Source organism: Haemorhous mexicanus, chromosome 13 (genome assembly GCF_027477595.1).
Source record: "Haemorhous mexicanus isolate bHaeMex1 chromosome 13, bHaeMex1.pri, whole genome shotgun sequence".
Classification (NCBI taxonomy): domain Eukaryota; kingdom Metazoa; phylum Chordata; class Aves; order Passeriformes; family Fringillidae; genus Haemorhous; species Haemorhous mexicanus.
The window spans coordinates 8752095-8766291 of record NC_082353.1 but is presented as its reverse complement, the minus strand read 5'-3'; the positions used below and the strand labels follow the sequence as shown (position 1 = coordinate 8766291).

General features: G+C 40.1%; 1 protein-coding gene and 1 long non-coding RNA gene across 6 annotated transcripts in view; one reads left to right on the top strand and one right to left on the bottom strand.

Annotated features, from left to right (window-relative positions):
- ALDH1A2 (aldehyde dehydrogenase 1 family member A2) overlaps positions 1–14197 on the bottom strand; it is a 67282-nt gene that overhangs the window by 2910 nt on the left and 50175 nt on the right. For all 5 annotated transcript variants that reach the window (XM_059858257.1, XM_059858256.1, XM_059858255.1 and 2 more), the window contains 5 exons: positions 8794–8896; positions 6107–6291; positions 5209–5373; positions 4620–4777; positions 3776–3850 (listed from right to left, as the gene is read on the bottom strand). In XM_059858257.1, coding sequence (XP_059714240.1) covers positions 3776–3850; positions 4620–4777; positions 5209–5373; positions 6107–6291; positions 8794–8896 — 686 coding nt within the window. The remainder of the gene's footprint in view (positions 1–3775; positions 3851–4619; positions 4778–5208; positions 5374–6106; positions 6292–8793; positions 8897–14197) is intronic.
- The window catches only part of LOC132333300 (uncharacterized), an 84037-nt gene that overhangs the window by 58064 nt on the left and 11776 nt on the right, over positions 1–14197 (top strand). The gene's annotated exons all lie outside the window — the stretch shown is intronic.

Below are 14197 nucleotides of genomic sequence, written 5' to 3'. Positions count from 1 at the left end.
GTTTAGAGTGGATGTTGCCTGGCTTCATGGGACTTATGCTTGCATTCTCTGAAGTACAGGTATTTCTATCTTCCTGTGCCTATTTTGAGTAATGGAGAAGTCTCTTTATGTCATTAGTGAAGTTATGTCTTCCAGATGCTGTGTCTGTAAAGCAAACACTGTCCCCTCCTCAAAACAGGTACAGTCCAAGTCTGGAAGTAGAATATCTTTTCCATATAAACTCAATGAAGATTTTTTTGCAGGAGCTCTTTAAGACATTTGTTTCTTGGTTGAATTTTTATCCTCAGCCCTAAGACACACACAGTATTGCTCTATTAGTTATATTAAAATGTAGAACATGTTAGCATGGATATGATGTTAGCATGTTTGCTATTTGACACTGCCTCCCCTCTGGATTCTCCTGTGCGGGACTTAATGTCAACTGAACCATAAAGAATATTTCAGAGGAATTCCTCAGAACCTCCTTCTAATAAGTGTTGGAGTGAGGGGCCACTATTTAAGGCAATTAAATCCCTCTGCAGGCCCCCAGTGCTGTGTAATCCATTTTGTATTGACTTCTACACTACAGATTTTAAAGAAAATATAACATTGGGATGAAACTCCTGTAACCTTCCTTGGAAAGTTAATTCATTTGAGCAGAAATATCAGTATTTACCAGCCCATGTCACTTCATCTGCAGTTTTGAAAGCTGATGTGCCTGTTGGCTTGGGAAGCCTTATATGTGATACAGTGGTCAGTATTTAAGGGATACAGCAGACTGATGATTCAGGAAGAAGTTTTAAGATTTACCAGAGTCTAAGTATCTGCAAGCAAATATTAGTGAAGACTTTTTTTCATGTGGAAGGTTCCCATTGACCTGAACCACACCACCCCCACCTTTCAGTAGAAAGTGGTGGATTTGTCTCCAAAGAATGGCCAAAAACTTTTGCTGTTTGTCAGAAGCATTCCCTTAGGGCTCAGTGGAAGCTGTCAGCAGGAGCTGCCTGGAGCCCAATAACTAATGGTACTAAGTGTCTGTGTGGAAGATTCTGGACTCAGCAGGGCTGCTGTGTAGGTCCAGACACCCACTGGACACATTTTTGCAAGCCAATAGAAAACCCAGTTGACAGCAGTGAGTGACTTTATGTACATTCCAAATGCCACTTGATCTCACATCTTGGTCTGTCAAACAAAATTAGAGACACTTATTGTCTGTTTTGTCAGCTGATGGCTTCAGGACTTTACATGGGTTTTGTTTCTGGTCAATAGTTTGGAGAAGAACAATTGTGATGAATTCTAAGGCAAAAAATTTTTCAAAAGTTGAAAAGCTGCACTTGCTGAATAGGAATATGGGTTATGCCAGACATTCAGAGCAGAAGAGTCAGTGTATGTTCAGTTAAATGGCTCGATTGTCCCCACAGCCTAATACAGGCAGCAAAACCATCCCATTCCATGGCCACTCTGGGTCTTGTGGGATTGCACTTCGGTGTCAGAGTGAGAACAAAGCTTGTGTCTGTGAAGGGGAAGGAGCCCATGGGTCAGATCTGCATGGTGCTGTCCCTTGATTGTGTAGGTGTGAGGGAGGGGGAACAAAATGCTTTCTAAGAAGAAATACTACATATTCTCTTCCCTCCCTCAGTCCAGGAGGAAAAAATACAAGAGATTTACAACTCCAAGCTGTTCTCCTGCTTGCACTTGTTTTTCAGACTGCAGGTGTGCAGTGCTATGTCTCAGAGCTATCCATACAATAACAATTCCTATGACATTAAAAGAGAGTTCTGAAGTAGAATGGCACTTCCTTCCCTTGAAGACATTTGGACAGAGGCCAGAATTTTGGGGAGCTCTAATATAAAATGGCACATGTCGCTATCTGGGGTGAACCACCCAATTTTTAGTTACAGGAGTTAAATTTTACATCTCCCAGGTAAGAAGATTTAAAGAAACATTAATGAAAAAACCCCAAACCCCATGTCTTCTAGACCTCTTCAAGGATACAAGAATATTGTAAGTAGTCTTAATGTGATCAGTAATCACCTGGATTGTGTACTCCACCAGGATGCAGATACCCTGCTACCTTTTTTAGGAGTGTAAAATAAGCATAACAGTTGTCAACGTTGTGTTGATTTTTTGCCCATGTGTGATGATAACCTGTGAATTTAAATGCAGGACCAGAACAAGTCCCAGATAATGCAGTGCTGGCACAGGCAGCACAGTGGCCCAGTTATGATCTGGCTGTAACATAGTGTCACCTTAGCAATGACACACTTACGTGTGGACACTTTTTCTTCTGTAATTGCCCAGCTCAACATTATTTATGCTGTAAAATGTATGCCTTAAAAAACTGGCATTTTAAAAAAAAGTATGCAAGTATAAATGCAGGGTGGAGGAGGTGAATTAGAAGGTGATATCTGATCAAAGAGGTTCTGAAAGGAGTAGAATAATTACTCCTAGGTAGGTTTTCAGGCGTCTTTCTGAGATGGAGATTATTGCCATTCCAAACATTTATTGTTTATGATGAATACTTTCAAAGCTGTAGTGGGAATCAATTGTGCCATTACCACAGATTTTTCCATGAGAGGGTGCTGCCTGGGTTTCCCCCTTTTCAAGAGCTCTGCAACATTGATATGTGAATATTTTGCTTGCAGTTGAACCTCCCTGGAGTCAGTGGGGTCACCCCTGGGTGTCAAGTTACTCATGTGCTCTATCAAGCTTAGTAGTTTTAGAATATTTTCACAATGATAAGAGGTAGATGACCTGACATATTTATGCCAGTGTGAGATCACCTCATAACTCATGCATGTGAATAGTATTGAATGTGTTATTCAAAGTACTCCCTAACGAGGGAAAATACTTCAGACTTCATAAAGCTTATTTTATAGATCAAGTTGTATACTTCAACATATTTAAAGTTTTAAAGAGTTTGACCTTACTTTAGTTTTACTGCTGAGTTTGCCATTAGCCATAAGGTATTTTGAAAACTTAGGTGAGACATATCTGGTACACATACCTCCTGCACAGAAATTAATTGAATCCCTGGTATGTAACCAATCTGGGGCTGATGCAATTGCTAAACTTCCTTGTGATTGTAATGAGAATGAGAAACTGGTAAGACTTTAAATTAGGTACATGGGACAATATTTGAGTATGGAGCTCCATTTCAAAATATTTGGCACTTAGTGCTAAATGGAATGACAGAAAGCTTTATAATGGCAAGTGGATTTTTTCAAAGAGGTGTAAACACATTTGTTTCCTTCTGTTTGTCTGATTTCATTGTTTAAAAATCTGCAAGCTGATAACTTTTTTATAAACTTCAAATGCACCTGTATTAATAAATATAGTGAAAACTGAAGAAAGAAAAGGAACAATTACCAAGAGAGGCACAATAATTGTCAAAACAACTCTGAAACAAGTACACCAAACCAGTCAACAAGCACTCAGCAGCACCAAAGGGAGAGTCTTTCTGAACAGTGATGCTTAATATTGCTAAAAAACCTTCCAGAAAGCACAGCTTACAAGTTCAGAAAAATACTCAGAAATTTTCAGTTTCTTTCAGGATAAGAAGAGAATTCCAATAAATCAGTTTGCAACGTTAAAAAAAAAAAAAATTAAAAAGGTGATTTTACAATTCAAATCAATTGCATTTAGAACCAGCAATGATGATTAAAGGTTACCTTATATTATGCCCTGATTTTCAGGCTGGAATATTTCTGGATCTTAATTTGCACGGAAACATTCACTAATGTTTATTAAGTTGTAGAGTTGAAAACAATTTAGAGAACAGCAGTGGAATACTTACATCTCTCTTCCATTGCCAGACATTTTGAATCCTCCAAAAGGACTTTGGGCATTTAAGGCATTGTAGCAATTTATCCTGTAACAGGAAGAGGCATTAAGTCCAGCTGCACTACCAGAAAGACTTTTGGATAACTCAGAAAGGCTGAAACTTGTGGAGCTAAGGACACTCTATATCTCTTAGTAATAACAAACTTGTTTCGTGTTGAAAAGAAATGAGGGATTTATGCTACAAAAACAACGGTCTGCTTCTCACTCCTAAGGAGAATTGGATTTGACCTGTGAAGGCAGGAGCAGAGCACCATACCCTTGGACACATCTTCAGTAATGAACTGTTAATCTGCTGCCAAACCTCAGTGCCAGTTTATAACAAAGAGCTGTTAAGATTTGAGTTTGCTCTTTTTCTCCCTAATTTCTTGCAGATCTTTACTTTACTCAGGTTTCACATAATAAACTGCAAGCTACTATACTCTAGAGTTGGCATTCCCCATTCCTAAAGACTGGAGAGCAGGAGTCCCCTCAGTTCCTTAATGTTGTAGAAAGTCGGTGCTTTGTGCCTTTAGTAAACCCTGCCAGGTTTCCTGTGCTCCCCAGAAAGGATCGTTTGCCCTGGTTGTTCTCAGTAAGGGTGCTCAGCAGTGGCTGCCCTGCTCCAGCTCCAGCAGCATTCCCCAGCACTGAGCAGCCACAGAACCTCCCCACTGCTGTTCCATGGCTTGGCCAGTGATCCACCACTAGGATAGGCTACAGGAATATTCTTAACAAAGGGTGCAAAACTGAAGGGAAATGATGATAGTGAGTCAAACTCTTTTATCTTCAAGAGCAGGAGTGGGATAATTTCTGCTTACCAGACTGTCCCAGCCTGCATTGCTGAAGAGACTGTCAGGGCCTTGTTTATGTCATTTGTAAACACAGCAGCTACCAGCCCAAAATCAGAATTGTTGGCTCTCTCTATAACTTCATCCATGGTTTTAAATCTCAGTATTTCTTGAACAGGCCCAAAAATCTGCAACAAAGATTAAAAATTAATAAACTTCCCCCCCTTAGAGACATTTTATTCTTGTTTTATTCTGCTTTCTTAATTATCTTCTCTCTCCTATTATACTCTTAAAATTTCCCACAGCAAAATTTAGTGATAAATAGTGATAATATTTTTTTGTAAAACTGCATGAATTTTCCAAAGCAGGTGCCTCAGGGGAACTTGTCCATTCTACCCATATCTCCTCTTTGATATCTGAGACCTTAACAGTCAGTGACAAAAAATGAGCTTCCTTACCCAGCTGATGTCACTTGCTGTGTGCATAAGTTCTGAAAAGATTTATTTTTTTTAATATGGTCATAATTTTCATTCCGAAGGTTTTGTCTTAGGAATGAAACAAAAGGAAAAAAGTAATATTTAGGACATTTTAAAAAGATCTTGCCCACACATGTGAATACCTCCTCCTTGGCAATCCGCATGTCATCTGTTACATTGGAAAACACTGTAGGTTCAATGAAGAATCCCTTTCTTCCCAGCCCCTTTCCCCCACATTCAAGTTTTGCTCCTTCAGTGATGCCGCTTTGAATCAGTTCCAAGATCTTGTTGTATTGTTTTTTATCAATCTGAAAGAGAGAAAAAGCTGTTTGATGCAGACCATGTACTTGACAACCAAGTCCAAATAGGTGTTTTTAGACAAGTCATGTTCCAGTGAATCTGTTCCTGCTTCCATTCTTTGAGCTGCAGATGCCAAAGATCTACAAGCAGGTGCTGACTGTGACCTCAGGCTCAGACTTTTCAAGATGTGTCACCTTATGTTTGTGGCTTAACCCATGCTCTTGCTAAACAATCTAGTTTACAAGCACAAAATTAGGCAGATCATTAGGTTTTGTCCCAGATTAGCTTCCTGAAAATGTTATAAGCCCAGCTGATTATTAGTGGCAGGAACATTTTCTAAAGCCTTATTTCTGATTATGCCCATCTTCTGCTTAGAATTTCTGGATATTGAAGCACAGTTATTGTTGTAGACAGTTCTTGACAGTTAAGTGCTCACAGAGACTTGTAAGAGCTTCTCAAAGTTTACAGCTGTATTTTGGGGGTTCAAGATCCAAATCTTGCTCTTAAAACTGGAAGGCTCTTAAAACTGATATTTAAATGGAGATTTTTTTTTTTATTTAACAAGAAACACCTCAGAGCTGCACAGCTTATTTACTCCTTTAGAATTTTAATCTTGAAAGAATGTATCATGTCAGCTACCCTGGACCTGGAGTGAGTGTTCACTGACTGAGCTCTGCCTTAGTGGAGTTTAAATACTTCAGGCATCTCCTGGGCTGTAGAGCCAATGCCCTAATCCTTTACCTGTGGACCTTGTTCTGTAGTTGGGTCAAAAGGACTCCCCACAACTCTCCTCTTTGCACGTTCGACGCTTCTTCTGACAAACTCTTCATAGATTGATTCTTCCACGTAAATCCGTGAGCCTGCGGTGCAGCATTGACCTTGATTGAAGAAGACTCCTTGGTGAGCTTGTTCCACAGCATAGTCCACTGAAAAACAAGACAGCACATGTTGCACTGGAACATCGTGGGCAAATCTGCCTTTGCACCAGTGCTGTGTGTATTACACAGTGCCACATTCCCAAAACTTCAGTAGGATCGTTTGGTTAAATAAAACTAAATCACGATATCCCGTAGTTGTGTCAGGTGGGAAATGAGGATGATTCCCAATGGAAAAGCTAAGACAGTTTCTTAGCAGTCAATAGGAGTAAGGTATGCAAGAGCAACTTCACCAATGTCTTATATCCAGCAACATATCATTTACCAAGTAAAACCCTTGAGGGCACCTCAGAAGCAGGATGTGCCCCACATAAATACATCTGACTGGGTCACAATATGAGAAGAAAATTTGTCTGTGATCCCAGGTTGACAATGGGTTATTAATACTTCATGTGGGAAAATTACAGCAAAACAAATACATGGGTAAATTTGACTTTGATAATGGAAAAACCTCTCCTTCCCAAAAAGCTAGATTCTTTTTCTGCAACATAGAAATTTCCTCTTGGCCCAAGCAGATGACTGGGTAAGGCCTTAAAATTATAGGTCTGTTACAGAACAATCAACCTTTGATTTCTACTCTAACTTCATTGGGGGTACAACTGACACATTCTGTCCAAGCAGGAGAGTGGATCTGGTCATATTTAGACATTCAAGGCCACATTCTTACTTTGGGTGTAATAACTGACTAGAAAAGAAAGATGAATTAATCCCTAAACAGTGATGCCCTACAGCACTGTAATACCTCTGTTACCAGTTGTAGCACTTTGGAACATTGCTTAAAGTATAATCTTTTATAAAGTACAGTCTTTTAAACAAAGCAACAGCACTTTACTTTCAGCACATTCTAGACAATTCTGTCTAACAGAAATGTCTTTTTATGCCCTCAGTGTGGTCTTAAGAAAAATTATATGGGGTGTTCCTTGGACCACATTTAAATTTTCCCTGGCAGCTCCATGGAGATTGAAAGCACTAGTGGATAGCTGTGATTAACTAATGTTTCTTCTCTATTGTTAACAGTTTTTCACCATGAGGGGCTCTAACCATTCTTCTCTTTTTTTTTTTTTTTTTTTGGTGCACTAAACCTTCAACAGCTTTATCATGCTTTCTGCTAACTTTTGGCACACAGCGTTCCTCAAGCAGAACAAACAACTCCTTTGGAACGGTGAGCCAGTTGCTGTTTTTGAATAATCAGAGCTTTGAAGTTTAAATCTTAGGCCAAGTACTGGAGGTTGTAATTGTGGGAAGACCAGAGAGCAGTTGCCCTTCCCCCAGGGAAGGTCACAACACAGACCTGCCCCTGGCACGTCACTCTACTGGAAATGTTTAGGTGTTCAAGTGTGAGTTAGCAGGTGAGGGACATTTGAGGTGTGGTGATGTCTGGTGGGAGGTGGAGATGAGGAACTGGGGTAGAAGGCTGGAATATCTATGTCTGGCTCCAGCTGACAAGAGCTCTTTTAGCTTACCAGGATGACTGGCTGAAATTTCAATTCTTGACTTGGTAAAGCACTTCTTTGTAATAAAGCTGCTAGAAGTTGTTGAGCTTTCCCTAGTTTTTCAGATATTGACACATTTTGAAAATGGATACAGGATTGTAACCATCTCTTGTAATTGCTGCTATTCAAAATCATTCTTCACTACTCACTTCCCCCTTTTAAATGAGATGACCAAATCCTTTTGTGTCTATTTGCTGGGGTTGCAAAGTTCTCAGAAAGGGCATTGAGTGCAGTGTGCCTGCACTCAGCCTGAAACAAGAGCTCAGAGCAAGGTGTGAACCACCTCATTCATCTTCAGGGGTGTTAACTTCAAAACCTCCTGCTGACAATTTAGATATCAACATTGTAACTATTTCGTTGCTGATCATTTAAGCAGAAACTTCCAGTTTGTGTTTATATCCTAAGCTAAACAGCTGTCCTGTACCTTCTCAGGTGCCAGAAATCTCAGCTGCACAATATCATACATCTGCCAAAATCTTCAGCTCCCTGCAGACAGTGGCAGTGAGGATATTTCAATACACAGTTCTTTAGTTGTGAAAATTTTAAAAATGGAATAATCTCCCTTTATAGCTACTTAAAAAAGGAATACTGCATTGACTAGATTAACAAGTGTACATAAAAGTTGTCCCTTTTTATAATTGCTTTGAACCAAAAAAAAAATCACAGAATTTCCAGATTTAAAGCACTAACATCACCTTGCTGCAGAGCATACGATAGCAAATGTGTGTGGGACTAACTGTGAAAAACACCATGTCTATATGCTTGGTTATAACCTTTTTTCTGCTCTCTTGTTGACAATGAATCTGTGGGTTCCAAAGTTGTATTTTATAAAATATAGCACATCTTAGATCACTTCTGTAAGATTGAAAAGTGCCATTAGATACAGCTGTATTGCTTCATTTCACTTTATATGAAAGATATGCCCTAAAATAGTTTTTAAAAAAGGAAAAAGACATCATGCAATCATGTTTTTAGCAAAAATATGGAAGTGCTGACTTACAATCAGCATCTGCGAAAATAATGTTTGGGCTTTTCCCACCCAGCTCCAGTGTAACTCTCTTCAAATTACTCCTTCCAGCTGCTTCTTGGATCAGCTTCCCAACCTGAAAGGAAATAGAGACACATTTTACAGGGAATGTAGTCATACAGTTCATTTTAACAGCCAGGGTTGGCTATCAGTAGAGCAGTGCTTTAAATAATCCAGCAGGTTCTTCGTTCCAAACATATTCTCATCAGCAGTGGACAGCTTTCCTTTTTTTTTTTCCTAGAAATTGAGAGGGGATAAGGCACAGCACTAAGTTTGTGTACCATTCATCCCTATGCAGCTATGCTAAAATGGCTTGGGGCTTTTTTTAAGGGCATTTTAGGAGGGCTGAGTTAGAAATTTGAAATGGATGTGACTACAGTTACTTCCATCCAAACCACTGACATGCTCACAAGGCTTAATACATCAAATTCTGATGAAATCATCTTTCTCCTCTGCAGGATTAACAGCACAGAGCAGAATACCAAGTAGGCAAGAAGTTACAAAAGCACCGTCCCAGACCTGACCCACAGCTGCACCACAGATAATGGGGGTTGAGGAGGTCAAAATCACCTCCAAAATGTCTTTGTAGATTGTGGGGTCAGCTGGAGCAACCACAAATTGCAGATCTCACAAATGAACATGAGCATGGATTAAATGGAGTAGCAATCTGACAGCTACAGATTTGACATGATTCCACATCAGTACAGTTGGAGGGGTAGCTGTGCTCCCTGGAAATTCTCCTCTCCCTGGATCAACAAATCCAAAATAGATCAGCTTTTGTACAGTTGTAGTGTAACTGTGACCATTTTGCAGCTAAAAAGTAATCACAGGTAGATTTAGGCTCCTACCTGGTAAAACACAGGACTAAAAGTACCCATTGAATATTGAGGAGCCTAAGAACCTTGGTAAATGTTTTATTTTAACTGGGACATGTTTTAGTGTCACACAGAAAGTTAGAGGTGAAGTGAGATGGGAGTGAGTCCAGAGCTGGGCTCTTTTCTCCATGTAGTACTCTGGTCTCTCTGTTTTCTATTTCTAAGGCTATGTGAATGAGATTCCCTGCAGCAAGGGGTTAATGGATGAGAAGCTGAACCTCTTAGAGAATTGAAGGCAGTCTGCTAGAGAAAGTTATGTCAGCACTGGAGTAATCAGAAAGCAAATGAAACAGAAACCAGGGCCCCCAAAGGGGAAAAAAAAAAAAAAAAAAAAAACCAAAGGAAAACCCTCACAGGATAATGAAGGAATTGTGAACCACTTCATGTACCTTTGTGATTAACTGTTTATCTGGTGATACCACAGTTGAGTGTGACTGAGGTTTTTTTCTTTTTAAAGAAAAAGAAAAAGCTTTTTTTCTTTACCCCTGTATTGATGGAATGGAGTGTTGACATTATCATGAAATTCCTTGCATATCCCCTTAATTGGAGCTGATTTTATTGCTATGTTTGACTGACAGCCAGAAGTGAACCTGAAAAAAAAGGATCCTTTTTGCTGTCCACCCCCACCGCATACACCAAGCACGTCATCTGGAAATTCCAGCCTCTGAAACTGTGCTGAAAATGTACACTGGAAACCAGAGTTCTGTGTTTATAGCCCGTGCCAGCCAATGCCATTCACACCCTCACTGCCTTGAACCTCCCTCTCTCAAAGAACAACAACCAGGTATTTCCTCTAAAAAATTCACAAAGAGAAGGACAGACCAAGAAAGCCAGAGCAATGTGTCCAGCCCTCATCTCCCTGCTTTCCATTCTACTTTAATGTCAAAATGCTTTTGTACATGTAAGCAAAGACTTTGAAAGGGTTCCATGCAAACAAGTAATTGACAAGTATGCAAGTCCAAATATAGTATATAGTAAATATTGAAGTCCAAAGGGCTTTGAGACAGTGGTGTAATTTGGAAAAGTGTAGTCTGAGGTATTTTTAATACTGGGAAGTTGTCAAGTTCCCCAGTAAAAACTTAATAGAAGGCTTCACTGTGTCTTTCCTGTTAGAGATCAGTGTAGACATCAGGATGGTGGGGCTCATGCTGCTCAGCATTTTTGTTCACTGTGCTCCCGTTGTGCCCTGTGCACTCACAAGTTGAGAAAAGTCTCAGGGCAGGCACCAGCACCGTGGTTATTTAGTGACAAAGGCGGCATTTTGTGACTGACCCTCTCTTTATGGAGGAAGACAGCATGAAAGGGATAAGTGATAGAGTTGCAATCTGCCTGGCCTTTCAGGACACGCTTCCCGCGGCGTCTCTCAGCTCCATCCCTCAGCTCCCAATAGCAGCACAGCCCGGAGAGGGAAGGCTGGAAGAGAGGACTCCCCCACAGATAATGGAGCTGTGTGATTATTCAGCAGGAATGTTGGCAGAGAAAGCCCTGACTCCCCAACCTTGTTTTGAATAGGCTTCAAGATTGATATCAGGAGTATCCCCGGATAGCTTGTGAAGTACCATAACCTTGTAAGCTGCATGGAGGGTGAGGCAGATGTAATTTGGTCCATCTCAAAGAAAACAATTTGTTATGCAGACCAACAAAAACAAAGATTGAAAAGTAGTTTGAGGGACTCCTATGCAACAAAGCTATTGGAAGGATAGCTGAAAGGGTTTGTTTCTGGACTGTCGATGGTGTGACACTGAGCAGTGAGAATGTATCATGATGTAAAACAGTTTATTGTTGTTTATTTATGCCTTCTCTACATGGAAGTTTAATGTCTCTTTCAAGAGGAGGCTTAAGCAGTCGCATTTTAAATACTTTGTGCAGAAACTTAAAAATGTTTGTTGCCTTTCATGTTCTCCTAATTTTCTGTTTTCAGACAGAAATCTGTATTTCTAAAGGGTACAGGTGGGTTTGCCTGTTACTGTTGGAGCACTTAAAGTCTCATGAGTCAAAAGTAAACCTCCACGGTTTGTGGTACTTCCTCTTCAGCTCTGTCATTCAGAATGTCTGGGCTCTCCTTTGCTCTGCTCACACATAAAGAGTAAATCATCAGGGAACACCTGAATATAGGGGAGCTGCAGTCTAGCTGAATAGCAGGTAATTTTCTTGACACTGCCACAGACAAGACAGTGAAGGGAAGAACTGTACAGGGAGATGTATGCATTAAAATACTCCATGAACAGTGCAAAATACGGCAGAGGGGATATACATCATCAGTTAGGCATTTTAAATAATATATTCTATACCTTTCCTGGGATGTTGAGAGAATATCTGTAGGACATTAAGTGGTTTAAATTACAAGAGATTAATTGAGTTTTGTGGAGATGATGTGGCCAGACAAAAATTTCAATGTTTTCTGAAATACAGTTTTCTCTCTCCAGCTATTGAGACACTGGATGTCATTGTTTTGGCAGAACCCTCAAACCCATGCTGCTGCTCCCTCAGTTTGCCTTATTTTTTATGAATTCCAGGTTATATGCAAAATCTTTCTGACAAGCGTTTTAGAGCCTCCTGGCATGTTCAGGGTGTGTCTCCTGCAATGACAAGCGAATCTGGAATACTGGCACAAAGAAGAGCAGCTTTATTTGACTGTGCCATGCCCTATGTGAGGAGCAGCCCTGAAAAGAGCATACTGAATAGTGCAGCACAAGTGAAAAGGCAATCTTAAATTCCTGGAGAGAATCCTAAGCTATAAATGCCTCACTTGTTCCATAGGTTAAATCCTGGCCCCTTGGCAGTCTGTGGCTAAACTCCTGCTAATGTTGATAGGACTGATACATCATCCTATTTGTACTGGGCTTAAGAAGGTGATTCCTTTTGATATGCATCTTTTATAGGCAAAGAGGCACAACAGTTGCTCAGGAACAGCTTCCTGAATGCTACCAAAAACACAAAGGAAGAAGGGAAACAACAACTTCTCATTCAGGAGCTACAAGCTGTCTAAGATAGGATCCAAAAGATTCTGCAGAACCAAGAATGAATGCTAATGTAGCCTCCCTAAATCCTTACACAGGGTATGTGTGTAGCACCATAAGCTCACAGACTTCTCAGAACAGGTCAGATCACCTTTAGGATTCTTATTGCTAAAGTAGAAAATGCCAGGTTGCAATTCTTCATGAAGCCTGAAAAACAACAAGAGATTGTGTGATCCAGAAGAGCTCACACAACCCATTGCCTGTGCAGTAGGAAGACATTCTGTCTACATCATGCATTGGGACATTCATCTCACTTTGGAAATGAAAGGAGAATCCTGCTGAGTAAATTAGAATCAGTGGTAATACAGCTGTTAGCTACAAACATTTGTTTGGCATGAATCAATCTCAACTCTCCCGTAGTTTGCTTTGATGGTCTCTCTAGTATCTTGTTGACTAATGATGAGATCATGGTTTGTTAATCTAAGTGCATAAAGAAAACATTCTGCCAAGCAAAATGCAGACTCTTTTGCTGGGGTTTATTGCAGTTGTTTATAGACCTTTTGTTTACACAGGCATCCAAACCAATTTGTTGGATATTTATTTGGGTTACTCTGTAGAGCTGCTTGAACACAGACCTGAATCCTATCTTAAATCTGTCTGCATTTTAATGGGTCGTAGTTTGAACAAAGTGGAAACCAGCCACTTAGGATACATTTCTTGTTGGCCAGAACTTGAAATGTTTTGTGTGCTATCTATAATTCTCATCTTGAGAGCATTTAACAACTGGAGGGAGTTGTAAGCCAGTCTGATTTGGAGGTTACACATTTGGTTTTAAACAGAAGTTATTAGAACTCATTAAACTTTTGCAACAATCAAAATGCAATTTTTATCCCAGGCAGGGCTTTAAATCTGCATTTTAAAATATTTATAACTTCTTACTCTCCACAATAATCTCTAATTTTAAACCCAGTACATACTGCCCTCAACTATTCCCTGTGTACCAGGAACTTCTGGGTACACCATCCCCACACCAGTTCCAGTTCAGGTGCAGCACACAGGCAGCAACTTGGGCAGACAGCTCACTGCAGGAGAATGGCTGTATTTGCAAAGCCTTAACTGAGCTCACAGATTTGAATGGGAATAAAGGCAAATTAAGAGTAAACTAGCTTCTGATGGCTGCTTTTCTCTGATATGAAGGCCTTTCACCTTTTTTGCCAAGCAAGAGTTCCTTTAGAGAATAAGAAAGTGATGTGAAGAAAGTCTTTGCATTTCTGGTATGTGTAAAAAATTGTCCCCTCATCAGCATTTGTCTTGGAAATGCATAAAGCCCACTGTTATTTCACTGGGCAAGACACTTGCAGAACATCTCCTGTACTTCTGAGCACTGCAGCCTAACAGCAGACACATGGGAATGCCAGACATCCTGAGTTTGGACCTGTTCTTAAACTCAGAAATTGTAAATTGCTAGTTCTAATTAAATCGTCGCTAATATGTTTTTTAAAGGAATTCAGACAAGAATATGTGGAACAGTGAAGCTGAGGC